At 44.1% G+C, this 27,585-nt stretch overlaps 1 protein-coding gene and 1 pseudogene across 1 annotated transcript; one reads left to right on the top strand and one right to left on the bottom strand.

Moving 5' to 3' along the window:
* Positions 1–212: 212 nt before the first annotated feature.
* On the bottom strand, positions 213–2,643 carry LOC118384488 (60S ribosomal protein L19-like). The gene is made up of 6 exons (XM_035771075.2): positions 2,588–2,643; positions 1,650–1,756; positions 1,365–1,487; positions 1,105–1,225; positions 602–712; positions 213–417 (listed from the first exon to the last, which is right to left on the bottom strand). Exons 1-6 carry the CDS (start codon positions 2,590–2,592, stop codon positions 291–293), a joined length of 594 nt encoding a protein of 197 aa, XP_035626968.1. The 5' UTR covers positions 2,593–2,643; the 3' UTR covers positions 213–290.
* A 9,358-nt stretch (positions 2,644–12,001) lies between these two features.
* The window catches only part of LOC118384486 (voltage-dependent L-type calcium channel subunit beta-1-like), a 34,576-nt pseudogene continuing 18,992 nt past the window's right edge, over positions 12,002–27,585 (top strand).

The raw sequence follows: 27,585 nt of genomic DNA, 5'->3' as shown, positions 1-27,585 counted from the left end.
GCTTGTCCTGTCAATTTCCTACAAGCTTTTTGAGAAGTCTGGACTGAGGAAAAAAAGTGAGATCAATCACACAATGTCATTGTGTAGGACAGGTTATATCCTTGTAAATAGAAGTAATCCAATGACAGTTCACAATTGATAAACCCATGAAACCATGTCAGGTAGTGTACATCACAGGTGTGATCAAGTAAGAGTGGACTCAGGAGACGGGGTTGTCTTTCATACACTTTTTATTGTCATCACTTGACAGAGGGAAGGGCAGGAGGTGCATGCCAGGGACAAGAAGCTGTTTACTTCTTGGTGGTCTCCTCCTCCTTTGACAGGGTCTTGATGATCTCCTCTTTCTTTGCTGCCAGGCGCTCCTCTCTGCGCTTACGGGCCTCCTTTGTCTTGGAACGACGGGCTTCAGCCTGGTCACTGCAGAGAGAAAAGTGGTCAAACACCAACTTATCTTTTGGCTGAACACAAATGTACATCTTACCATCTATAAACACTCTGCTTTCAAGTGCTCATCAGCTCAGTTCCTTCTCCACTAATACAAAACATTGCACATAGAAAAGTCTAAGGCAGATGGGAGTTGTAGTTTTGGTTTTAGACTTACCACAGAAGCTTCTTGCGGGCCTTGTCTGCCTTCAGCTTGTGGATGTGCTCCATGAGGATACGCTTGTTCTTGAACACATTACCCTTCACCTTAAGGTAGAGACTGTGGTACCTGTGGGGAACGGGGAAAACAAGATGAGCAAATTAATCTACAATACACGGTTTAAACAATTCAATAAATACAAAGGAATAATTTAGCAATTAATGAACTACATTTGAAATTCCTTCCTAAATCAAATAGGAATTTGAACAGGGGTTAATCAGATAGCCAAGAGAAACATGACATCAAATTTCAACAAAGTTTGCAAAACCATTCTCAGGAAACATTTTTACCATTATAACTCTGTTGATTGTTAGCCATTATCGCTAGCAAGTTCAGCCTAGGCTAGTAGAGTTAGCTAGTTCAACATAATCCATGTGCAAGAGACATCCTTGAAATGGACACAATAGGAGTCGCTATGCCTTGTGAATCTGTATACTCGAGGGTGGATGTGGAGAACTTACATGTGCCTGTCAATCTTATGGGACTCCCTGTAGCGACGGAGAAGACGACGCAGGATTCTCATGCGACGCATCCAAGACAGCTTCTCTGGCATACGGGCATTGGCTGTACCCTTTCTCTTACCTGGTAGGGTGAGCAGAGGAAAGGATGGTGTTGGCCTGAGATTAATACACCCCATAATTCACAATCCTGTTTTCAGTCAAAATCAGTTACGTAAATAAAAACATCACTAGTCGATATAGCTACTACAGCATTCACTCACCGATTCCTGTGTGCCTTCCCTTGCGACGCGCCAGCGTGTTCTTGCGGCAGCGGGCACGAGAATGCACCGTGACAGGCTTGCGGATGATAAGACCATCCTTTACCAGTTTACGGATCTGCTGGCCTGAGGGGGGACAGAAAATAGGGGTTAGACAAAGCAGGTGAATATACAGCAAAAAAAATATCAATATTCAGTCAACTACTGGGTAGATTATGCACAGGCTACATTAACTTCATCACATAGTACAAGAATAATGTGCAAAACACAAATTGGCTGAATCCTTACGGGAGTTGGCGTTAGCAATCTCATTGGTCTCGTTGGGGTCCAGCCATACCTTCTTCTTGCCACAGCGCAGGACGCTGGAGGCAAGCCTCTTTTGAAGCCTGAGCATGCTGGGTTAGAAATGAGGAGTTAGCTAACGCATTACATTGTGTGTAACGCATAACTATGTTGCTAACAACATAACTTCAATGTTTGTAGTGAGAACAGGGGCTAATCACAAATTTGAGAATAGTTTGCGAAACCATTCTCAGAATCATCATATTATCCGGGTTCATTGTTAGCCATTAGAGCTAGTTAGATGCTAATGACTAAGAGTTACCTTGGCTGCAACTGGGCTAACGTTACTCGACGTCGGGCTAGTAACGTTAACTACTATAGTCGTATAGCTAAATATCATCCACACGGTTACGGATCATAGAAAGTGACATGGTTGACATTGAATCTTACAAGACACAAGTAACCAGTTCGCTAATACAAAACACCGGGGAAAATCAGTCAAAATCGGGAGACCAATGTCCAAGTAGGTGTAGGTAATGTTAGCTGGCAAATGCTAACAAAATGTGGTAGACCAAATGTCAACACTCAGATTATATGGAACATGGATATCGTTGATACTAACAATATGGGAATCAGACGTGTTTTAAACGATTGTAATCTAGTCAGCTATGATAGCAAAGGGGTTTAACTCGCATTTGTTTAACGTTAGGCCTGAATGCCCCGTCTTAGAAATCTTGGTCGACAACATGGCCTCCCTGGCTCGGAACATCGTGCGGCACATTTAAATGAAATGTAGCTTTTCCAAGATGACATTTGTTAAGGGACTTTGACGGTAGTGTCGCGTAAAAATGTTGGGACAACCTTAGTAAACGTTTAATGGGCAATTCATGTTTATTTTATAAAAAATATGCGAATTTGGACTCGCACAAAGTCGTTTGGCTTACCTCATGGCTGCTACTGCAATAGAAAAAGGAAGAGTCGAGGGACGGACAGGGCCGTACCATTAAAGCTACAGGAGAATCCAAAATGACATATACAGCGATTATTTTGTGAAATAAACGGAATATGACACACATATAATATTTTTCATGTGAAGTGTTAGCATTAAAGTACTAATTGGTAGAGAGAGCGAAAGTAAGAGAGAGTAATATTGTCTGAAATCATAAGATAACGTAAATAGAAAATATGTTCTCCCCTTATCTGGGAATAATAGTATATTCCAAAGTTGGGTAGTGATTTCGCACTGCATTGTGGGTGAAATCATACAAAATGCAGCTCACTACTCATCACAGGAGAACAATGTCGAAGCCAAAGACTAAGACCGTTAACAGCTGATTTACACTGTCAGATGAAACGTTTCTGTAAGGCTACGTTTAGATAAGCAGCCCAATTGTGATCTTTTCCCCCCATTAATTGGTCTTTTGACCAATCAGATCACCTCTGAAAATATGTGAAAATATTTGATATATAGCATTTACTTTTACTAAAGTATGACCATTTAGTAGTTTTCCCCATCCCTGTACTTAAGTACATTTAAAACAAGATACTTTTCGACTTTTCTCAAGTAGTATTTTACTGGCTGACTTGTACGTGAGTCATTTTCTATGTATGACAACTGAGTACTTTTTCCACCACCTTGAATGAGACCCTAAAGTTGAAGCGAAGTTCGTGTGACATGAATGCAGTGTGATTTCCTCTCTGAACTGAGAGATGGAGACCCGCACACTGTTGAGAAAAATAATAAATCCAGAACTGAGGCTTGAATGCAAAATAAAGATTTTTATTAGAACATCATGATGCCCCAAAAAATCATAAATGGAATGTGAAAACAAAACAAACGTTTTGGTCTCAGGCCATCCTCAGTGTAAATCTTCAGCAGCACTCACACCTGGCTTCCATTTCAAGGATAATTGCATATGCTCAAGCAAGACAGAAAATCAATAAATCTCTACCTAGTACAACATAATGCATGTTCTAGATTATATACAAACGGTAGAAATGCGGACAGAGAAATATCATCAATCATTGCTTTGACATAAACCATGTGAACATTTCCTCTGAATAAATAACACAGGATTGTAATAGAGTATGAAGCTAAAGAGACCACTAGATGGGGCTATCGATCACCAATAAGAGGCAATATACCAGCTACAGGAAACACTTCAATAACAATTCTTAATTAATCAAATCAAATAAAATGCTATTTGTCACATGTAGTGACGATTTTGGCATGTAAATCTTGGTAGGGCAAAAAAAAAAGTGGATGCATGCCAACAAAGCCACTATAAAATACAACACTAAACAATACATGAATTGCACTATAACGGTGACAAACGGTGCCCACAAACTGTTAGGACCTACAGAAATCTGTCCCAACAGCAGTTCCAACATCTTACCACTGCTACACCTGGCTATCAGCGGAGCCTTGTTTGGCAGTGAAACAGTTCATGAAATGCTTACTTACAGGCTCTAACCAATAGTGAAAAAAAGGTATTAGGTGAACAATAGGTAAGTAAACAAATGTGGTTTCTAATGACAATTGAGATGTACAAACTATTACATAAGGGGATGACAAGCAGGATAACAGGCAACCCCTAATTTCGATTAAGACATTAATGAGAAAGCTAGGACGGACATAGTCAATATAACTATTTGTTTAGCACTTTTGAAATGTACAGCGGCAGAATTCAGAACATGGGCCGTTCTTACAGTGTTCTCCCTGTACACCAAGTCAGAACCGTAGGATAAATAAAGGGGACATATAAGCAGGCAATGAAAGCTCTTACAATATTCAGTGATTACATTTCTCAAAACAGGTTATAGGCTACATGTGCACCACCAAGTCAGAACAGTAGGCGAAATTAAGAGGGGGTAAAAATACTAAATTATTAGGGTGAGGAACATGGGCTACTAACATCTTACTACACAACATACACTTAGTTTTACTTTCTTAGCTACAGTATTCATATCTCCCTGGCATATTACATCATTTATGCAGCAGCATACAATACATTTTTGGACTCACCTTGTTTTGCAGAGCTCACTTGAACGGGAAGGTGGCGTGGCGGTCCTTCGTGGGCAAATTTTGGCATCAAAGTCTGGCATTCTCTGGATTTATGGTGCTGGGAACTATGAAAAAAAACAAGGTTCAATCATGATGACATCATTGATCTTCAGGTCATAGCTTTAGAAAGAGGCCAGATTTACAATTTCGAGTTGGATGACCATTCAAATCGTATTTTCCCAATTGGAGCTCGTTTATTCCCGGCTTCTCAGTTGTCTTGAACTCACTGAAGTCAAGTTTTCGCAGTTCCAAGTTAACAGTTGTTTTGAGCATGGCACAAATCATGCTTCATTGACAGCATGGCCAATGTTAAATGTTTAATCCCAGATTTGGGACCACACAGCCAATCCACTGAATAGCAGACTAGGGATTGCTTTGCAATGCTTGCAGTTAGTCTCTGATTCCTTCCAAACTACTGATTGTTGAATTTGCGATTTCCAACTTGTTGTATAATGAATATGTCCAATACGTTTTATCTATCATTTCTCTTCATATGACAAGGATTAAAAAGGATTTTCCAGTAGATTGTCGACTTTATTCATGATGATGACTGCTAGCTAAGATTTTGAATGTATGATATTGACATGTCAGTCCAATCAAAGCTAATGTACATATAACGTGATATGACATAATTTTATCTGTGGCCAATGACCTTAAGCCTTCTTGGATGAGCAGTTCTAATGTAACTCTATGGAGGCACCTAAGGGAATATAATTTTCTAGCTCTACCCTTAGACTTGGCAGTGACGTAGTGTCCCCATGAGTGACAGAACACTGAGCCAATCATGGTGCAACGCTCCGTATTTTCTGCTGGCTTGCCCCACCACCACAGAAAGCATGGAGCTCGGCTGAAACACCTGCATTTTGGAGCTGCCTTACTCAAGAAAACAAAAAAGAGACCATGTTAATTTGTAAGTCGCTCTGGATAAGAGCGTCTGCTAAATGACTTAAATGTAAATGTAATGTTTGTATGCTGATTATTTAACTCAATGATATATGTATTATTTTACATTCTTTGCAAACTGATATGTGACACGTATTAATGCAAAAATAACATGCAAAACAGCAAGCTCCCCCCACAAAAAAGTTATATATCATGAATGACAGGTCGCCACTGGTCACATGAGCCAAATACAACAGGTGTATTCAAGTGAAATGTTTACTTACTAGCACTTAACCAACAATGCAGTTTTAAGAAAATATTGACTAAATAAACGAAAGAAAAAAAGAAAGAAAAAAGTAACACAATAAAATAACAATAACGAGGCTATATACAGGGGATACCAGTACCGAGTCAATGTGCAGGGGTACAGGTTAGTCGTGGTAATTTGTACAGGGTAAAGGGTAAAGTGAATATGCATAGATAATAAACAGTGAATAGCAGCAGTGTAAAAACAAAGGGGGTCAATGCAAATAGTCTCAGTGGCATATTTGATTGTTCAATTGTTCAGCAGTCTTATGGATCGGGATAAAAGCTGTTAAGGAGCTTTTTAGGACCGAGACTTGGCGCTCTGGTACCGCTTGCCGTGCGGTAGCAGCGAGAACAGTCTATGACTTGGGTGGCTGGAGTCTTTGACCATTTTTTAGGCCTTCCTCTGACACCGCCTAGTATATAGGTCCTGGATGGCAGGAAGCTTGGCCCCAGTGATGTACTGGGCTGTACGCACTACCCTCATTAGCGCCGAGCAGTTGCCATACCAGGCGGTGATGCAGCCGGTCAGGATACTCTCAATGGTGCAGCTGTAGAATTTTTTGAGGATCTGGGGACCCATGCCAAATCTTTTCAGTCTCCTGTGGCAGAAAAGGCATTGTCATGCCCATGACTTTCTTGGTGTGTTTGGACCATAATAGTTTCTTGGTGATGTGGACACCAAGGAACTTGACATTTTCGACCCGCTCCGTCGATGCGAATGGGAGTGTGTTTGGCCCTCCTTTTCCTGTAGTCCACAATCATCTCCTTTGTCTGGCTCACGCTGCAGGAGAGGTTGTTGTCCTGCCACCACACTGCCAGGTGTGGAGGTCTCTGACCTCCTCCCTATAGACTGTCTCATCGTTGTCGGTGATCAGGCCTGCCACCGTTGTGTCATTAGCAAACTTAATGATGGTGTTTTAGTCGTGCTTGGCAATGCAGTCCTGGGTGAACAGGAAGTATAGAAGGGGACTAGGCACGCACCCTTGAGGGGCCCCCGTGTTGAGGATCAGCGTGGCAGATGTGTTGTTGCCTATCATTACTACCTGGGGGTGGCCTGTCAAGAAGTCCATTCTCACATATGTGTTCCTTTTGTCCATGTGGGAAAGGGCAGTGTGGAGTGCATTTGAGATTGCATCATCTGTGGATCTGTTGAGGCGGTATGCGATTTGGAGTAGGTCTAAGTTTTCCGGGATGATGGTGTTGAAATGAGCCATGACTAGTCTTTCAAAGCGCATCAATGCCTGATGGATGGAGAGTTATGAAATATAACATCCACCTGCATTCTGTCTGGAGAAGACTTCAAGATTACTACACTACGTGAATGTTTTATCTGCTGTGTAGAACAGGAGGACATGGAGGAGAGACGGACCAGACTGAAGCCATTTTCCCGTAAAACTTCTACCTGCAACTAGCCTCTGCCACAAGCTTTCACCTTCAGGAGCGAAGCCGGGGAGCTAACCTGCTTGCTTTGTTCATGTTCAATTTGATTTGATTTGACTTGACTTAAACGCCCTCGAAGCCATTCAGACTACCCAGCAGCATAGAATGCAACTGACATCTCTCTTCTTGATAAGAAGGCATGCCAAATGGGTTACTGTAGTAATTTTCTTGACCAAAAAATAACTGTATGACATTGTCATCTGAATCAGGAATTGAATGGACATCAGTAGGCAAACAGCTGGAGAGAAGGATCTCACCTGAATGCTAAGCCCTTCTGCAGCCCAAATGAATGAGTCAATTAAGCAATAAGGCACGAGGGGATGTGGTGTATGGGCAATACACCATGGTTAAGGACTGCTCTTAAGCACGACGCAACGCGGAGTGCCTCGATACAGCCCATAGCCATGGTATATTGGCCATATTCCATGAACCCCCGAGTTGCCTTATTGTTATTATATACTGGTTACAAATGTAATTACAACAGTAAAAATAAATGTTCTGCTATACCGGTGCTATACGGTCTCATATACCACTGCTTTAAGCCAATCAGCATTCAGGGCTCAAACCACCCACTTAATAAAGGCACATAACCTACACACACACACACACACACTGCCACTCAGGACACACACACCACAGAACTGCACTGATAAAGGGACATTCCTTGCATGAGGACCTCACATAAATACTTTACACTGGACAGAAGAAGGGGACAAAAACCAATCTACACTCTGTCACACCCTGATCTGTTTCACCTGTCTTTGTGATTGTCTCCACCCACCCCCCTCCAGGTGTCGTCCATCTTCCCCACTTATCCCCTGAGTATTTATACCTGTGGTTTCTGTCTGTTTGTGCCAGTTTGTCTTGTTTGTCAAGCAAACCAGCGGATTTGTGTCAGTGCCTGCTTTTCCCCAGTCTCTTTTCTCGTCCTCCTGGTTTTTGACCCTTGCCTGACCATGTACCCACCTGCCTGACCACTCTGCCTGAGCCTGCCTTCCGTCCTGTACCTTTGCCCCACCTCTGAATTACCTGACCCTGTCTGCCTGCCGTCCTATACCTTTGTTGCTGTAATAAACATTTAAACTTCGACACGGTCTGCATCTGGGTCCTACCATGATATCTGATACATTCAATACATACCTGTGTGATTTACATTCATGCACCTCCCCCAATGAAGAACACTACTTATTCAGACAGGATTTCCTCTCTATTTTATTTTTTGTACTCGTTATTGCTACTACTATTTTTATACAAAAAACTGACATTTTCATTAAGCCTTTAAAAACATATTAATGGGGAAAATGTATTTGTGAAAACTGAATAAATACTGAAGTGAAGTTGATAAATACACAAAGGATGGCGGTCAGATTCAGTAAGAACGTAGTAAAAAGTTCTAGATGAACCTAGCTGGCCACATCTGTACTGCTAAGCTTCAATATTATTTGACTTTATTATTCCCCTGAGTTCAGCCATGTCAGATCCTTTACATGTGCATCAGACTGTAAGGAGGAATGGACTACAGTATGCCTGTGCATCGCAGTATGGACATGAATGTACATCTATGTACAGTACCAGTCAAAGGTTTGGACACCTACTCATCCAATTCATTCTTTATATTTACTATTTTCTACATTGTAGAATAATCGTTGAGACAGAACTATGAAATAACACATATGGAATCATGTATTAACCAAAGAAGTGTTAAACAAATCAAAATATTTGAAATTCTTCAAAGTAGCCACCCTTTTCCTTGATGACAGCTTTGCACACTCTTGGCATCCTCTCAACCAGCTTCACCTGGAATACTTTTCCAACAGTCTTGAAGGAGTTCTCACATATGTTGAGCACTTGGCTACTTTTCCTTCACTCTGCGGTCCAACTCATCCCAAACCATCTCAATTGGGTTGAGGTTGGATGATTGTGGAGGCCAGGTCATCTGATGCAGCACTCCATCACTCTCCTTCTTGGTCAAATAGCCCTTACACAGCCTGGAGGTGTGCTGGGTTATTGTCCTGTTGAAAACAAATGATAGTCCCATTAACCGCAAATCAGATGGGATGGCGTATCGCTGCAGAATGCTGTGGTAGTCATGCTGGTTAAGTGTGCCTTGACTTCTAAATAAATCACAGACAGTGTCACCAGCAAAGTGATCACACCACCTCCATGCTTCACGGTGGGAACCACACATGCGGAGATCATCCGTTCACCTACTCTGCATTTTCACAAAGACATAGCGGTTGGAAGCAAACGTCTCAAATTTGGACTCATCAGACCATAGGACAGATTTCCACCGATCTAATGTCCATTGCTCGTGTTTCTTGGCACAAGCACGTCTCTTCTTATTATTGGTGTCCTTTAGTAGTGTTTTCTTGCAGCAATTTGACCATGAAGGCCTGATTCACTCAGTCTCCTCTGAACAGTTGATGTTGACTTGTATCTGTTAATTTAACAATGTGAATAATTTATTTGGGCTGTAATTTCTGAGGCTGGTAACTCTAATGAACCTATCCTCTGCAGCAGAGGTAACTCTGGGTCTTCCTTTCCTGTGGCGGTCCTCATGAGAGCCAGTTTCATCATAGCGCTTGATGGTTTTTTCAACTGCACTTGAAGAAACTTTAAAAGTTCTTGACATTTTTCGGATTGACTGACCTTCATGTCTCAAAGTCATGATGGACTGCCATTTCTCTTTGCTTATTTAAGTTGTTCTTGCCATAATATGGACTTGGTCTTTTACCAAATAGGGCTATCTTCTGTATACCACCCCTACCTTGTCACAACACAACTGATTGGTACAAATTCATTAAGAAAGAAAGAAATTCCACATATTAACTTTTAAAAAGGCACACTTATTAATTGAAATACATTCCAGCTGGTTGAGAGAATGCAAAGAGTGTGCAAAGCTGTCATCAAGGCAAAGGGTGGCTACTTTGAAGAATATCAAATGTCAAATATATTTTGATTTGTTTAACACCTTTTTTGGTTAGTAAACACAGAAAAAAGAAGAAACGTCCTCTCACTGTCAACTGCGTTTATTTTCAGCAAACTTAACATGTGTAAATATTTGTATGAACATAAGATTCAACAACTGAGACATAAACTGAACAAGTTCCACAGACATGTGACTAATATAAATGGAATAATGTGTCCCTGAACAAAGGGGGGGTCGAAATCAAAGTAACAGTCAGTAACTGGTGTGGCCACCAGCTGCATTAAGTACTGCAGTGCATCTTCTCCTCATGGACTGCACCAGATTTGCCCGTTCTTGCTGTTAGATGTTACCCCACTCTTCCACCAAGGCACCTGCAAGTTCCCGGACATTTCTGGGGGAATGGACCTAGCCCTCACCCTCTGATCCAACAGGCCCCAGACGTGCTCAATGGGATTGAGATCCGGGCTCTTTGCTGGCCATGAAGGAACACTGAAATTCCTGTCTTGCAGGAAATCACGCACAGAACGAGCAGTATGGCTGGTGGCATTGTCATGCTGGAGGGTCATGTCAGGATGAGCCTGCAGGAAGGGTACCACATGAGGGAGGAGGATGTCTTCCCTGTAACGCACAACGTTGAGATTGCCTGCAATGACAACAAGCTCAGTCCGATGATGCTGTGACACACCGCCCCAGACCATGACGGACCATCTGCCTCCAAATCGATCCCGCTCCAGAGTACAGGCTTCTGTGTAATGCTCATTCCATCGACGATGAACACGAATCCGACCATCACCCCTAATGAGACAAAACCGTGATTCGTCAGTGAAGAGCACTTTTTGCCAGTCCTGTCTGGTCCAGCGACGGTGGGTATTTGCCCATAGACAATGTTGTTGCCGGTGATGTCTGGTGAGGACCTGCCGTACAACAGGCCTACAAGCCCTCAGTCTGGCCTCTCTCAGCCTATTGTGGACAGTCTGAGCACAGATGGAGAGATTGTGCATTCCTGGTGTAACTCGGGCAGTTGTTGTTGCCATCCTGTACCTGTCCCGCAGGTGTGATGTTCGGATGTGCATCCTGTGCATCCTGTGCAGGTGTTGATACATGTGATCTGCCATTGCGAGGACGATCAGCTATCCGTCCTGTCTCCCTGTAGTTTTGATGTCTTCACTACTTTTCTACAATGTGGAAAAAAGTTCAAATAAAGAAAAACCCTGCAATGAGTAGGTAGGTGTGTCCAAAGTTTGACTGGTACTGTATTTATGACCATTATAACAATGTAGTGCTCATATGGGGGAAATCAAATGTCTCATGATTTTAATGTAATGAATATTGACTTATCTGTATAACATTGGAATCAATGTACCGTATAATTATCATCTTCAGGACTATATTGATGCTTTTCATGTTTCTCTGATCGCATTGAGATGATAGATAGATGATAGATGATAGATAGAATGTATATAAGAAAAAACAGTAAGCCAACAGGCTACATATCCTCACTGATGTACCACTGCCGAGAAGTGCCTACAGTGCTACTTGAAATGAGGTGAGCATCTAAAAATGTGGATATAATCTGTGGTTAGACGAGGTTGCAACCTAATCTAATTGCCTTACCCATTACCCAATCACAAGACATCCCTTCCGTGTTGGCCTCTCGTTGATTAATCAGTGATGAGGGTGGGGCCTGGTCAATGGGGCGTGGACCTATTCGGTTCGCAGCTGGAATCTCGAGTGGAGCGCCCCGTCCGTATTGTCTGAGTGAAGAAACAGAGGGTGGTGGGCAAGGATAGACTGTAGACGACGCCGCTGTTGCTATTGTACTTCGCTTGGGAAGCACCCTCGGGGAAACAACGGCAAGTAATTCGTTGACAATGACAATAGCGATATCATCATAAATATAGGAATTAGAAAATAGGATTGAAAAAGTAAATCAATGGTACAGAAAAGTAGTATGTCCAGGACGCCTTCGACCTCAACCCAGGAGATCCAAATGGACATGTTTGATCAACATCCACACGCACAGGTAAGCAGTATAGGCTACAACTCAAGCCTGCCCGGGAAATCCCACCGTAGGTTTGATGGAGCCAGTCCGCCTGTTGCTGAAGCTTTTTGTTTAGACATTTTGACAGTCCACAGTTTGACTTGTCATAACAGGGACTCTACAAGCAGGGAAGCAGGTGAACGAACCAGCTGCGAATAAGATTTAATGGAGTAGGTTATAATTCCCTGACACGTTTTTGTTGCTATGTGAACTTATCAGTAGGCCTAATAACCAGGGTAATAACAAAGTAATGCATGTATTCTTCATCTACAGTAAAAGCATTGGTTTGGTCACAGTGGGCCATTAATATGGTAACTGTGGCTGCTGTGTGTCTCTTCTTCTGTTTCTCGTTACCATCTGCAGCTGTTCCACTTTCAAATTGAACCACAGGAATTATAGACTATGACATTTTTTATTTTTATTATTTTTTTAAAACAAGTTATGTGTTGTAAAAGTGTGTATTTATGACATGACAATGGCTATTTTTGGTTTGACCATTTGATGGTCAATAATTACACAAAGCTGCCTATTATTGTAGGCTAATGCTCAATGCTGATTGAACTAACTCTGTCCGCAATTATAGCGCTATGTGCTATATGTTACTAGATGGATGAAGTCCACAAGTGATGCAAGCCACGCCCACGTATTAATGGACTGTGTGGACAGTGGACACGATTTTCTCGCTCATCCGTTTTGCCTTCATGCAGGAGTAAGGACACCAAACTCTGTTTAATGGCTTTATAGCCTACTCATAGCTATTGCATTGTTATTTCTTTGCTGCCAGGAACTGTCATGGACTCAAGGTGTTGCTGATTAATGATGAGGATCACGAACATCCTTTTTCCAGAAATGAGAGGGGATGAATGCCATACACACTGGCAGACACATCTAATGGAATAAGATCGCACATAATTATCATATCATGTGTTATAATGCTCTCTCTTAGAGCCATGCCTTTTCTGCCCTCCAAAAAAAACAGCATATTGGCTTTTGATAATTGCTATATCTGTGCTCATGCAATGTTTTCTTACACAAGACTTGTTCTTTTAGAACTCTAAATGTTCAGAATGTAGCTATAAATGGCATTCGGGAAGATACAGTATATGTTAAAACTGGTTACGTGGGCATGATTGGTCATAAAATCGAATGGGGGTGAGAATGACCGTAACAAACCCCTCCCATGCCAATGACCAGAACAAACCCGCCCACGCTAAGCTCCATCGTTGTCTCTCCACGGAAACCGCGACATCACAGAAAAACAACACGTGCTGTATACAACCCAACACCTCAATCCATGCCAAGTATGCTTCCTGCATGCCTCACTCTCCCACTCTTTCTCTCTCCATCTCTCTCTCCCTTCCCCATCATTATTTCTCTCGCTCTCTCGCTCTCTCTCGCTCTCTCTCTGTGACTGTTTTTAGATGTCAGATTTCTATCCCTTGCGTGTTAGTGCTGTGCTGAGAGACAGATGGACCCCCTCCTTGTGTAATGTGGTGGGGAAGGGTTTGTGTGTGGCACTCGGATCAATTAGATATAAAGTTCACGCAGACCTGCGGCGGGTCACGCTGGCATATTTATAACTCCGCTGTGGAGAGACGACCGGGGGACCACACTTGTAGACTACGTCCCAAATGGCACCACATTCCCTACATAGCGTACTTATTTTTGACTGAAGCCCTGTGGGTCCTGGTCAAAAGCAGTGCACTATATAGAAAAAAATGGTTCCATTTGTGACCGTACTAGTAATATCCTGGAGGAAAGGCCCCCCAGCAACACTGAATGGCAACAACCAACTCCAACAGAGATGGAAATATATGAGCAGGCGCCGGAGAATGCTGAACTGATCTAAATCAAGCCTGGATACAATAGCTCAGATTATAGATTGTGTTTGTTCTCCTGCATGCTGCACCAGCGGAGGAGTGCTGTTGCTGTATGTTTGCCTAGAGAATGTTCGACTATGCTCTGTTAATGCTGGAAGATGGAGACACACCACAGGCTTGTCCTCCCATCCCTCCCCAGTTTACAGTTCCTGTCTAACAGAGCAGCGCTCGCGTCACACCCCCCTCTAATTAGTCACTTAGCCCTGGAGGTTGGTTACAGACAGGAAACCTCCCCTCCCTACTTCCCCTCTATGGCATTTCCCTGCCCTTTACTGTAGCCAGCCTCTCCCCATGGCCAGCTCAATACACCCCCCCCCCCTCCTCATTTCCTACAACTCACCTGTCAAGGATGCAGAGATCGTGTTGCGCTTTCTCTTTTCTTCATCCTCTGAATATGATCTATAGTGTGTAGACCACAGAGGATGCTGCACATGTCCGGGCCAGCATTGTTGCGGCTGTTGAGGGCACATTTGTTTAGAAGTTGTCAGCACAGGCAGAGACATACCTCTGGGCACTATGGTGCCCTGGCTCAGTGATGATGGGAGGGGAGCTGGACTACAGCTGGACCTACAGCTTGACTCAAACTCTCTGACAGCTGGCCCATACCACACACTGAGGAGTATTCTGATTAGACCTGTTGTAAAGTGTACTGCTCTGATAAATTTGGTCATATCTGTGGGCGCAGGTGTGTGCGTGTGTGTATGAAGGTGGGGTTGGTTGGGTTGCTGGGAGCAGGTGTGTGGCGGCAAACTGTACAGTTTGTGAGCATGATTTTGTGAAAGAGAACATGGCTCTGAGAGGTTATTGATTGCAGGAATATGACCCATGTGGGTGTCTACCTTTTGAACACTGCACGTATTCATGCATACAGTCAATGTGTGAGTGTATTGTATGTTCCTATGTTCTATTCTTGTGGCCTCCGCTCAGGCAGCGGTCCCTGTCCATCTGTGCACACAGGAGCGGCACAACCCACTAGTCTGATCCTTCAGGCTTCCTGATTGCCAACAAATGCAATTATCCGGCACTGCGTATCCATGGTGACGTGGCCAGGGTGGGCTCTAATGCAGTGGAGGGCCCTGCACAAGCCAGATAGGCCATTTGCCAGGGATCAGCCAATCACATTACAGGGTCCCAACCTACATGAATAATGACAAGTAATGGAGGTAGAACATGAAGCTGAGCTAAGATGGTGGAGTACACTGGTGCTGGGAGAGGATCAGGACACATTGTCTCCTTTTAACTCCCATCTCTGGCAGCGCTCCATCTGTTCTGGTCATTGTCTTCTATGTTCCTGAAGCTCTCCTAATCATAGAGTTCCAGTATCATAAACAATTTAATTTTGTGGACTTAAAAGTCTTGAGATTTATTTACCGCTAGAACAAAGCTGGGAGGTTTCGTTATGTTTTCTCAACAGAAAATATGTTTGTGAACAAAACTTTGTTCAAGTGTACTTTTTTATTAAGACTTGCTTTGTGAAGCTTCTTCTAATGTCTCTTTTTTTTTGGTTTCTTGTCTCCTTGTCTCCCTTCCTTCTAGGGAAAGTATTCCAAACGGAAGAGCCGCTTCAAGCGCTCCGATGGAAGCACTTCCTCTGACACCACCTCCAACAGCTTTGTCCGGCAGGTAAGACCCCCTATTCGCCTTATGCTGTACCTATACTGTACCGTATACTAGACTGCCTGATTCCTCTGGTGATTAGTTCAAGAGATTCATAGGTGAGAATAGCCCGATTGGATCAGTATGGATGTTGCGGCAGCGCTATTAGCGCCTTCTCATATAAGTAACCCAAACACATTCACATGGTCACTCGCACACAGCCGTCAAAGCTCTCTGCAGTTTTACTTACATTACACGTTGTTATCCTCTTTCTCCTCCCCCTTTCCTTCTCTTCTTTCTCATCTGTCCAATAGCTGTCTTATTTCTTTTTTCCTTGACCTATCTCGGTCACCCCTCATTTATGTTGCTCTCATAAACATAATTGATGCCTCTGCTGTCCTCCCCAGTGGACGCTCCCACCTACTCAGGACTCAATGTTTTTCACTATGAATCAACAATAAACTGGTCAGATCGATGCAGCTTTGATAAGAACAAGACCGAGAGTGAGAGAGTGCCTCTTAGGGACTCCAGGAGATAGATCCCACCAGTCCTGATTGTCCTGGTTCCAGGTCCTCGTGTAGGGCTCAGACCCTCCCCAGCACTCCCTCCCCAGGTTCCCCGTGGTTCATTGATCAACACTGTCAGGGTGAGCCCATGGGAGCCTGCTATTCTCCAGCAGGAGAGACAGGCTTTAGGAAATATGTTTCCATGGGGGAAACGCACCACACAGAGACACTTCCTTTCCGGGAGGTCTGGAGAGAGGGGAAGGTGTTTAAGGTGACACACGTGTCATCTCCATCACAGCTCATCATGCGGACGTGACATTTTATTAAAGAGGCCCTGTGTTATGCCACCATGTGTCCCCTTTCCCTCCCCGACCTCTTCATTTGAGGTAGGGGACATTTTGCCCCTGCCTGACGACATTAACCTGCTCGCTATGGGTGTCACACAAAAAAAGTCCCCTCTCTTGGCAGTGAACACAGGGAGTGTAGACCTTCCTGTGGATTCTAAAGGTTAGCTAACTTCATCCTCTGTGGCACCCCTCCCTCCCCTACTCACTGGCACATCTCCTCATTAACTCTCTGTAAGTCTGCTCTGAGCCGGACATGTACGGTAGCAGGCGCCATTAAAGTGTGTGTCCCAAATGGATACCAACCTGTATACAACCTCAATTTGCAGTAAATCCTTCATTTACATGTCATAATGCACTATGTAGGCAGGCTGTGTTATGTCTATGTATGCAGCTAGCTGCACTGTATATGTTTGCCCCCTCTTGCGCAACTGCGAGCTGAACACTCTTTCCAAGCTTTAAGTCTCACACACACTGTCACACAATCAGCCAGCGGTGAAGCCGGTACACTGGTCTGGTTTCCATGGCAACCGGTACACCGAATCTCCCCTCTGTGTGCAGGCGCAGTGGGATGGAGAGGAGGAGAGGATGTTTCGATGGATTAGTGTGTATGTGTGTGTGTACACAATAATAGAGTACTTTAGATACACAGGGAGTGGCAGGCATGTAGTAATGAGCACCATTACTAGCTGTGATTGTAACCTGGGAAAGAAGAGGCAATATGGATGTGAAAGACACAAGATGTAGATCAGATGCACTTCTTGTGACCTCCTTGCCTCTTTGGAATTGCTGTTTCAATGTCTGGGCTGACTGAAGATGATTTGAGGATTTAATTCTACATCTCTCTCTTTATCTATCAATCTATTTGTCTATTTCTCTTCTCTCTCTCTCTCTCTCTCTCTCTCTCTCTCTCTCACACACACACACACACACACACACACACACACACACACACACACACACACACACACACACACACACACACACACACACACACACACACACACACACACACACACACACACACACACACACACACACACACATTCAGATGGGTTTTTGTGATCAATACAGTTGACTGTCCGGCTGTCCGGCAATGCCCTCCAGCTATTATACCATAGAGACATGAGATGAGCTGACCCCTACACAACACAGTCAGTGAAGGACCATAATCAACCTGGCATCCCCGGGGGCTCATTCGCCAGGGTTCAGTTTCCTTCTTTTGCCATTCCATTTAGAGCAACTGTGTCAGTCCAACGCCATTAGGTCATGATTAATCATTATTTTTGATGGCACCAGGGTCAGGTCAATTGGCTGTTTCACAACTTGTGCTACGTAAAAGAAAGCTGCTCCAAATAAAATAAATAAATTAAATAAATTAAATGCTACGACCGCAATGTTCACCGGATGAAGGCTATCTTAATAATACACCCTGAAATCACCTCTTCTCATTTGAGTGAGGAGAATTTGATAAACCGATAGTTACAATTTCCCCCGTCTGAGTGGCAGTCATTTTTCCTCATTTCTTTTTCGCCCTCATATTTTTCTCAGCTGTGTGGGAGAGAAATCCTGCTCGGGTGTATGTTCCCTTTCCATTGGAAGGGAAAATGTAATCAGTCCTTCTGTCAGTGCAGCCTGGCAGTCGGCTGCTTCTCTTTGAAGCGAGGGAACCAAACAGTAGTCTGAGTGGCTGACACTTGGGAGTGGCTCTGAGAATACTAGCCTGCCTGCCTCTCTCTGGCAATCTGTTCCTCATGCTGTGGACCTGGCTGGCTGGCTGCCTGTTCATCACCAGTCAGTCAACCACTCCTGCGTCGCTATGGCGAGGCACCTGTCACAGTGTCAGACGTTGCCCTCTGCTGGTGGAAAAGAGAGATACCAGACACCCTGCTTTCCTTAGTTTAGGCCTAGATTCAATCAGATCAAGCGTTAACCGGCGACAGCCAACACCCACATAGCTGATGTACACTGGCGTAGCACTCCCCCCCACAATAAAACCCCATACATCAACACACTTTTTTTTCTCATTGCAAAATGTATAGAATAGCAGGAAATTTGCTCAGGGATTATTGAAGGTTGGGACTGTCCTTGTCTAGCAGGGAAACATTTTATTTTATAGTTTAAAACAATTATTTTGTTGCATTATTTGAGCTTAAAATGTACATTTGAATTTTTTAATTTTCAAACTACTTTCAATATTATAGTATGGGGCGGCAGCGTAGCCTAGTGGTTAGAGCGTTGGACTAGTAGCCACAAGGTAGCGAGTTCAAACCCCCGAGCTGACAAGGTACAAATCTGTCAGGCAGTTGACCCACTGTTCCCAGGCCATCATTGAAAATAAGGATGACTTGCCTGGTAAAATATATATATATTTTTTAAAATATTCATTTCCATGTCTGCCCTATGCCTGGAAATGCAAAGGATCCCAATTTCATAATAAAAATGTCAATAATGGATATTAACCAAAGAAGTATCTTTCTTGTGACTATAAAGAATATATATATTTTAAATTGTTATTCCTAAAAGATGTGTTCGGAGATTTGGCCAACAGCGTCAGATTTTGTCTAAAATCCTTATTCATGTCCTCATTACATATCGGGCAATGCATAGTCTGGAAAGTTCTCTACTTTTGATAGATTTAAACAGACAATATGGGAATCACCATGGTCACAACCATAAACTGTCAACGCCATCTGGAGTATGAATGTTGGTTCAAATATGTTACATTTAATTAGCTTTTAGTCATAAAGCAACTGAGGAAAAAACTAATTGCTACGGTCTAAACCACTTGAAGACGAAAAATGCCATTTTTGTTAACTCCGTGAAACATCAACTCTATCAGAGTGCAGAAACATCTGATGGAATGGTAGTTTTTTTATTGGGGATTTTCAAATTAATGATTTTCCATATTTTAGATGTTTGTAATTGCACTTTTGTTTTTAGAGGCAAAAATATGTCTGTCTTGAGAAGTTGTCAACTCCGCCAGTGGCTTGCCAGCCATGTCTCAACCTATATCTTAACCCCTTAAGATGAAAATGTCATCACCGTTTTGCATCATATGCTTAAACAGTCAAAGTATTTGCTGCGCAAGGCCTAAGGGTTTGCTTTATACATTTTGTTTTATGTTCTACATCTATAGAAAAACCAAAATGCTAAAGAAATTAGCCCTGCAGCATTTAATAGTGCTCTTAAACTTGGATTACATTACATATTTGAATAATCTAACTTTAGCTTTAGAATTGCTTGGGCCTTGCGTGGGGGCCCTGCTAAATTGTGCTACGCCACTGCTGATGTTTTGGCGGTGTCATAGGTAGAACCGCGGTGGAACCGCGTCAAATCGATGAGCAGCTGCTCTTGTGATCATTGTTACGAAGCCACATCCGTTCAACTCGCATTAGAAAGTGTAGGATATATGGAAATCATTAAACAAAATAATGAGGATTTCTATCAGCCTTTTCGAGGTGTTGATTACATCTCACATTCCAGTGTTCCAACTTGTAAACAAGCTGCATGGGATTTCGCTTAGTGCGACTCTCGGCAGCCAACGGCAATATCCGCTTTAGGTACAGTATAATACGAGGAGCCACTTGTGGGTTGGACAGCTCTAACGCAGTTCCACCTCCGACACGTCAAAACATCAGCTATGCGGATGTTGACTGAAGCAGATATGATTGAATTAGGCACTTTAGTTTAATAGGCTGGAGCCATTTTAACTGACCGACTGCTGCCTGGCTGGCTGCCTCACTGGGCCAAAGAGTTCAAGTTCAATGAATCTTCACTAATCTGCCGACTCGTCTTGACTTATTTGCTGACTACTTGAAACGATCTAAGTTTGCTTTCAGGTTGATGAAGTATGATCATTACATAAGGAAGTATGATCTAAAGAAGAAGGGACATGTTCATGATAGTAGAAGCTGGAATAATCCATTGAAGTGCAACACGTTAGAACTGAAAGCTAGTAGGTATTGTATCTAGTTTGTGTAGCTGGAACAGGTATGCCAACTGTTGCCTGAACTTAATCAACGAGATTTTAGAATAAACGTGTGTGGGCTTGAAATGTGTCAGTTTTATTTCCCTTGTCTTTAGGGGACATTCACCTCCTATGTGCTGACTGGTTCCAAGTGTGCTGTCACATTATTGCGCACTGGATGTCCTTGTTGCCCCCCCCCCAATCTAGTCACTTCCTCCCCTCTGACCCCATATCATCCCCTTGTTTGATGTCCTGTTCTGGGTATAGAGAGAGGGAGAGGGCAGGATAGAGGACAGTTTTTCTTATCCCCCCCCCCTGCCCCAGCCTCTCTCCCACGTCAGTGGGGGCATTGAATGACTGACGGCTGCATACCAAGCCTCCTTCTGGGGCTCGCTGTGTTGCGTTCACGGTCCTGTTTCTGTCCTGCCAGGGCTAAATATAATTCCCCAGTTTGCAAATGTAGCACAAGTCCTGCAACCCGAACCCCCCCTCCCACCCCCAGCTCCCTCACTCCCCTCTCCTTTCCTCATACACAAGGTTCAGGTTCTTGGAGGTGGGGGGGGGGTGTTAGGAGGGTTAGGAGAGCACTCTCCTATTTTCACAGATACAGTACTCTCTCTCTGGCTCTCTCTTTCAGACACACACACACACATACTTTTGGACTTACACACTTGCCGGCACGGTCTCTCTCTCTCTCTCTCTCTCACACACACTGCTGGTCGTTGGTGTGGACTGTGGCTTTGCCCCTCTGGTTTGCCGTGGTGTGGCAAGCGCGGTATGGAGCAGACCGACAGGTATCGCAGGCCCGGCATGGTAAGACAGACCTGGCTAAACCTAAACGCATTACACTTTTGGTGAGTCTGTTTTGGCACGTGGTCCGGGAAGGGCGCCTTGCCGTACTGTAGGAGTGTGTGTGTTGGAGTATGTCTGTGAGACTATGTGGGCGTGTGTGTCAAAGAGGGTTGACATTTAGGTTGGTGGACAGGACACTTTAACTTAGAAAAAAGTTTTTGATGCGCCATTTCCTGGTCTCTCTCATTCTCGCTCTCTTTGATCCTATTCTTTCGCCTGCGTTTTGTGATTCCATTTTGGGCTTGGCCACAGCTGTAGGGAGGGCGCTGGGTTTTTAATTAGACTTCCAGTCCCCCTGGTAGACTGCCTGCCTGCTGAGGGACCCGCCAGCCTCACTGTCCCAGACCCTAGCCCCCGGGTTTTTAATTAGACTTCCAGTCCCCCTGGTAGACTGCCTCCCTGCTGAGGGACCCACCAGCCTCACTGTCCCAGGCCCCTACAGCCATTTTATGAGGCTTCTTTCTCTCTCTCTCTCTCTCTCTCTCTCTCTCTCTCTCTCTCTCTCTCTCTCTCTCTCTCTCTGTCCTGTCCCAGCTGGTCTCAGCCTGGATCCCCAGAGACGCAGATCACATCGTGCCTAACGTCAGTGTTTCCTAACGAAGAGTGTCCATGAGAATGTAATGGTTTTGACCTCCACAAGTTTCAGACCGAGTGCTACATTTATGTTGCTGATTTCTTGATAGGTGGACCCCTAGGAGGGTATTTTCTGACATTTTTAGTGCTTTTTATTGTTCCAGTTCCTATTGTTCCAGTTCCTATTGTTCCAGTTCCTATTGTTCCAGTTCCTAGGCGTATTGTCATTGTTTTGGTTGTTGTTTTGGTTTCAGAGTACCTTTTTAAATGCTGTAGGTCACAACAGTATAATTAGACTTGCCTAGTACTACTATCTGCTAATAAATTATCCTTCTTCACAAAGTTATTGTTGATATTACTTCATCAGTGCCCACTTTGAGCTGAATCACACCTCTCTGTGTATTTCCGGTGAGGTCTGTACATGACCCACTTCTTTTTGTTTTCGTCTCCGCAGTGCAGGGCCTTTTTTAGATAGCAGTTCACAAAGACACGGTTGTCCATCGTCCAGCCCATTGTCATGACAACGGCAGGCATCGTGTGCCAAGCACATGGCCATTTAGACATTGGGAAGCGCCACTGGCCATCGCGAGACACGGAACGTCTCTAACGCTCCTCTCTTAGTACACTGTTAGCTACCAACCTGTTGCTTTTTTAATCCTCTGGAAGAGTGTGGCTTTTTGTTGCTGCTTGTTCTTCAGTTCCACCGCTGACTGGTGTTGTACCTACTGTTTATGCCAGTGCTGCTGTTGTGGGATGTGAAAACCCCTGTAGAATAGGGATTGAGTCTGGGCTGATCATTCTGTCCCGTCTCCCTCTCTGCTGGCAGTCTGAGTGTGTGTTTGCCCTGTCTCTGACTGTGTTTACAGCTGGGCAGACTGTTTGCTCCGATCACACAGAGGGCTTGGAGGGAGGGCTTGGAGGGAGGGCTTGGAGGGAGGGCTTGGTGGGAGGCCTGGAGGGAGGGCTGGTGCAGAAATACAGCCTAGAGGAGTAGCGAGAGATTGTGATCTTGTCAGGATTAGAATGTCATAATTAATCATACCGGTGGTTTGGACCATTATTGTATTTCACTTCGGTATCTTTTCTTGCCATCGTTTCGATCTTATTTCACTCTGCCACACACACCGCCTTCTCACTTTGAATCGTAGTCTGTTTTTATCTGTACATCTTTATATCATCATGAAGGCGAGGCATATGACTTGACAACACGTATTCTATGTTTTCAGACAGTCACAAAGGAGGACACTAGATAGATGCATATAATATTCACCAACACATACTGGATACAGTGAGCTCTGAAAGTATTGGGACAGTGACACGTGTTGTTTTGGCTCTCTTCTCCAGCACTTTGGATTTGATATGATACAATGAGGTTAAAGTGCAGACTGTCGGCTTTAATTTGAGGGTATTTTCATCAATCTAGTCGGGTGAACCGTTGAGAAATTACTTCACTTTTTGTGCATAGTCCCCCCCCCCCCTGTTTTAGGGGACCAAAAGTATTGGAACAAATTCATTTATATGTGTATTTAAAGTAGTCAAGTTTAGTATTTGGTCCCATATTCCTAGCATGAAATGATTACATCAAGCTTGTGACTCTACTCATTTGTTAGATGCATTTCCTGTTTGTTTTGGCTGTGTTTCAGATGACTTTGTGCCCGATAGAAACAAATGGTAAATGTATTGTCACTTTTATTGAAAATAAGAAATGAATATGTTTCGAAACACTTCTACATTAATGTGGATGCTACCATGATTTACGGATAATCCTGAATGAATCGTGACTAATTCGGAGTGAGAAAGTTCCATATCATGCGCCTGTAACTTATGTGGCGGGTAGTCTAGCGGTTAGTGTGTTGGGACAGTAGCCGAAAGGTTGCTTGTTCGAATCCCTGAGCCGGCATGGTGGAAAAATCTGCCGAATATCATGCGTCTGTAACTTATGCTGTAGCCTGTAGATGCATTCTCCCTCCTCCATCATGCCATCACGTATTGGAACAGTAAGGGCTTCATTGCATCAGAAGAGGCAACATCATTAACATAATTTCTCCCCTCAAGGCAATGATTTTTACCCCTCATTATTCAATGCTCTTGTCTTTCACACTCCCACTCTTTTCCCTCAGTTTTCAACTGAAAGCATTTCTTACTGTAAATTGTATTTAATGGATAAGGATATATATGTGTGTGTGTGTGTGAATATTTGCCAAGAAAATCTAGTTTGTGAAACCTTCTGCCATGGCTCAGCTTTGACGTGATTACCCATATCCTCTCTTCCTCCTTCTCTCCTCCACCGCGACTCTACCTCTTCCTCCTCCTCCCCTCTGGGGTGGCAGGTAGACTAGCGGTTAGAGTGTTGGGACAGTAACCAAAAGGTTGCTTGTTCGAATCCCTGAGCCAGCAAGGTGGAAAAATCTGCCATTCTTCCCTTGAGCAAGACAGATAACCCCCACAACAGCTCCTCATCGGGCACCAATGATGTGGACATCATGTCTAATAAATAAATGTATTTGGTGCCATATGTATTACTGACTATTTCTAGTGAGAACATATATGAATCTTGTCAAATTCTTCTAGATCTTTTCCATACGTGTATGGAGTGACATGATCAGAGATGTGCGTATTATGAAACAATCTGTCTTATTGATTTGGGTGGGACCCAGTCATCGTTATATAAGTCTATGGGCCCAGCTCTATAGGCAAAGCCTTGAAGCAGGATGTTTATCAAATACAAGCTCAGCTGTAGCCATTAGTAACCAGTTGAGTGTGTTTCTGAGAGCATGTTAATCTAGCCATTTCTTCTGCCTTCACCACTTCCAAAAGTGAGTGGTCCTATTCTCTCTCTCTCTCTCTCTCTCTCTCTCTCTCTCTCTCTCTCTCTCTCTCTCTCTCTCTCTCTCTCTCTCTCTCTCTCTCTCTCTCTCTCTCTCTCTCTCTCTCTCTCTCTCTCTCTCTCTCTCTCTCTCTCTCTCTCTCTCTCTCTCTCTCTCTCTCTCTCTCTCTCTCTCTCTCTCTCTCTCTCTCTCTCTCTCTCTCTCTCTCTCTCTCTCTCTCTCTCTCTCTCTCTCTCTCTCTCTCTCTCTCTCTCTACTAAGCAACTGGGCTGGTTACTATGACACTACTGGGAACTCTGGCCTGGCCAATGGGAGAGCAGCTATGGGATCAGGTGGTCTTTAGCTATTTTGAACAGGAGCTGTGAGCAACTAAATTAGCGACAGAATCCATTGACAAAGAGAGGAAGTGGAAGAGGGAAGGACAGTATGCAGTAAAGGGGCATGTAGAGAGGCGATGGGAGAGAAAGAGAAAGGTGGAGGAGAGAGAGGACAGTAGGGGAGAAAGCGTAAGGGGGAGGGTAAGAGTAATTAGAGGTATCCATACTGCCTGTTGATCGGTACATCACCCTGGTCTCTGCCTCACACTCCCCCTCCAGACTTTATTTGTTTAGTCAAGTATTGATTAAGTCCCTAATTGTGTCTCCCTCTCTCTTTTTCTCTCCATCAATTTCACTCCCGTCTTTCTGTCTTTCTATTCTGCGGATTTGTTATGTGGCGTGACCAGGTTGAGTGAGTGAGTCACGCATACTGTAAACACACACACACACACACACACACACACACACACACACACACACACACACACACACACACACACACACACACACACACACACACACACACACACGCAGACTCACTCATCCCTCTTACTCCCTCTCTGCTGCTTTCACTGCATCACAGACCTGTTGCAGCAGTCAGGGAGTTGCTGTTCTGTGAGTTATTCTGAGGCAGTAAGCTATTCTCTCTTTATTCTCTCTCGTAGACAGACACAGTCCTCTTGGTTCCTCATCTAGCTTAATTAACCTTTCTGTAATATTCAGCTCTCCATGTTGGGATGCACCTGTATGGGTTAGAGGATGACTCAGAGCCGGTAAGTGGCAACGGCTATTATTATCATTATTAAACACTGCATGTCTGTGTCGGGGAGATGGGCAAGGGTGTGTGTTTGTGTTAATGAAACAGGAAGTATAGATGGTCGGGTGGCTCCCCTGGACGTCTAACTGTTGCCTTGGTTACCGGGCGTGGCATTGCTAAGCCACTGATGATTTTGATGCGACAGGTGGCTGCACTAGAATCAATGTTCTGTTTGTTATTCATTCAAACCATATAAAGTGACACAGTAAATATCAAAGTACCTATCTCTCTCAGATACAGTATTTCTGTTTGTCAGCGGCAGGTTGCCCTAGTGTGCATTTAGCCCTTCAAGTCCTGTCTGGTCTCTATTGCTCTGGAGCAGAGATGGAGGCTGAAGCCGCTGAAACTTCACCTCCGACCCCTGACCCTGTTTTCCTTCTGGGGCATTCTGGGACTCGACCCTTCTTTTAATTTCTTCTCTTCTTTTCACACGGTTCTATGCGTAGCAACAGTACCTGTAGTTGCTGTTGTAACAGCCAGAGACCAATAGGGAGTCCGAGTTTTCTGATTTTGTTATGGCACATACTTGTGTGCTAATTACCAAATGCCCACGTATTTGAACTCATATTTGAAATCATTACATATGGTGGATGTCAATTCTCACCACATTCTCACCTCTATTTTAAAACCCCACACCTAATGACTCACTCATTCTGCCTTGCACATTCAGCTGTCCGCATTCTTGTCTGCACCTCCCACGGGTGTATGCAGCAAGCGAGCGAGAGAATCTGACACCTGGAAAAACAGAACAAGTGAGATAGTTACATAAAGAGAGCACTCAAACATTTGACAAGTGAGCCAGGCTGTACTCCCAGTGCTGGGCTGTAGTGTACAGTATACCAGGCAGGGAACGCTCCGCTCTGAGCAGAGCCCCCCCAAGAGAGGAGGCCAGGCCAGCGTTTTTATTGTGTGGTATGGGTGGATTAGGGTCAGCCAGAGAGGCTCAGGTTACCAGGCATCACGGGTGGTGAAAGTGGACGAAACCATAGCCACTTCATGAGTAATTTATCTGTGCTAATATTAAATCCGGGCCTTTTTATCTCTATCTCCCTCTCTCTCTGACACGCCCACACTCAAACACATCAAAGCGCCTGATCAGATGTGATTCAGGTTTGCATATGTGTTTGGATGCATCCACTTCACACTCATATCACACCAGCCAAGTGTTATGTGCCAGACAGTAATGTGTGTATTTGATGAGTAGGCTTGAATGCAGGCAGCCAGGCAGCCAGGCAGCCAGGCAGCCAGGCAGCCAGGCAGCCAGGCAGCCAGGCAGCCAGGCAGCCAGGCAGCCAGGCAGCCAGGCAGCCAGGCAGCCAGGCAGCCAGGCAGCCAGGCAGCCAGGCAGCCAGGCAGCCAGGCAGCCAGGCAGGTTCCCTTTGTGCCTCCAGGTTATTAATAAAGGGGGAAACAAAAGAAATGCCACAGAGAGGTGGAACTGATGACAATTATAGGTGATTGTTTGGGATATTTGCCTCGAGCCATTCAAAATGAGGTAGGCACCAGGCAGTAGTACAGAACACACTACAGTACATATTATGGTCTAAACAGCGATGTACAGAACACACTACAGTACATATTATGGTCTAAATAG

The sequence above is a fragment of the Oncorhynchus keta genome, chromosome 5, assembly GCF_023373465.1.
Source record: "Oncorhynchus keta strain PuntledgeMale-10-30-2019 chromosome 5, Oket_V2, whole genome shotgun sequence".
Lineage (NCBI taxonomy): Eukaryota > Metazoa > Chordata > Actinopteri > Salmoniformes > Salmonidae > Oncorhynchus > Oncorhynchus keta.
Note: the sequence above shows the minus strand (reverse complement) of the source record. Positions and strands in the feature narration are given on the sequence as shown.

Bases quoted from the DNA above. Each gene is read 5' to 3' on its own strand.
- LOC118384488 (XM_035771075.2), bottom strand. The intron at 1,488-1,649 runs GTAAGGATTCAG...GTCCCCCCTCAG, and splicing joins GATTGCTAACGCCAACTCCC to GCCAGCAGATCCGTAAACTG. The intron at 418-601 runs GTAAGTCTAAAA...TTCTCTCTGCAG, and splicing joins GCCCGCAAGAAGCTTCTGTG to TGACCAGGCTGAAGCCCGTC.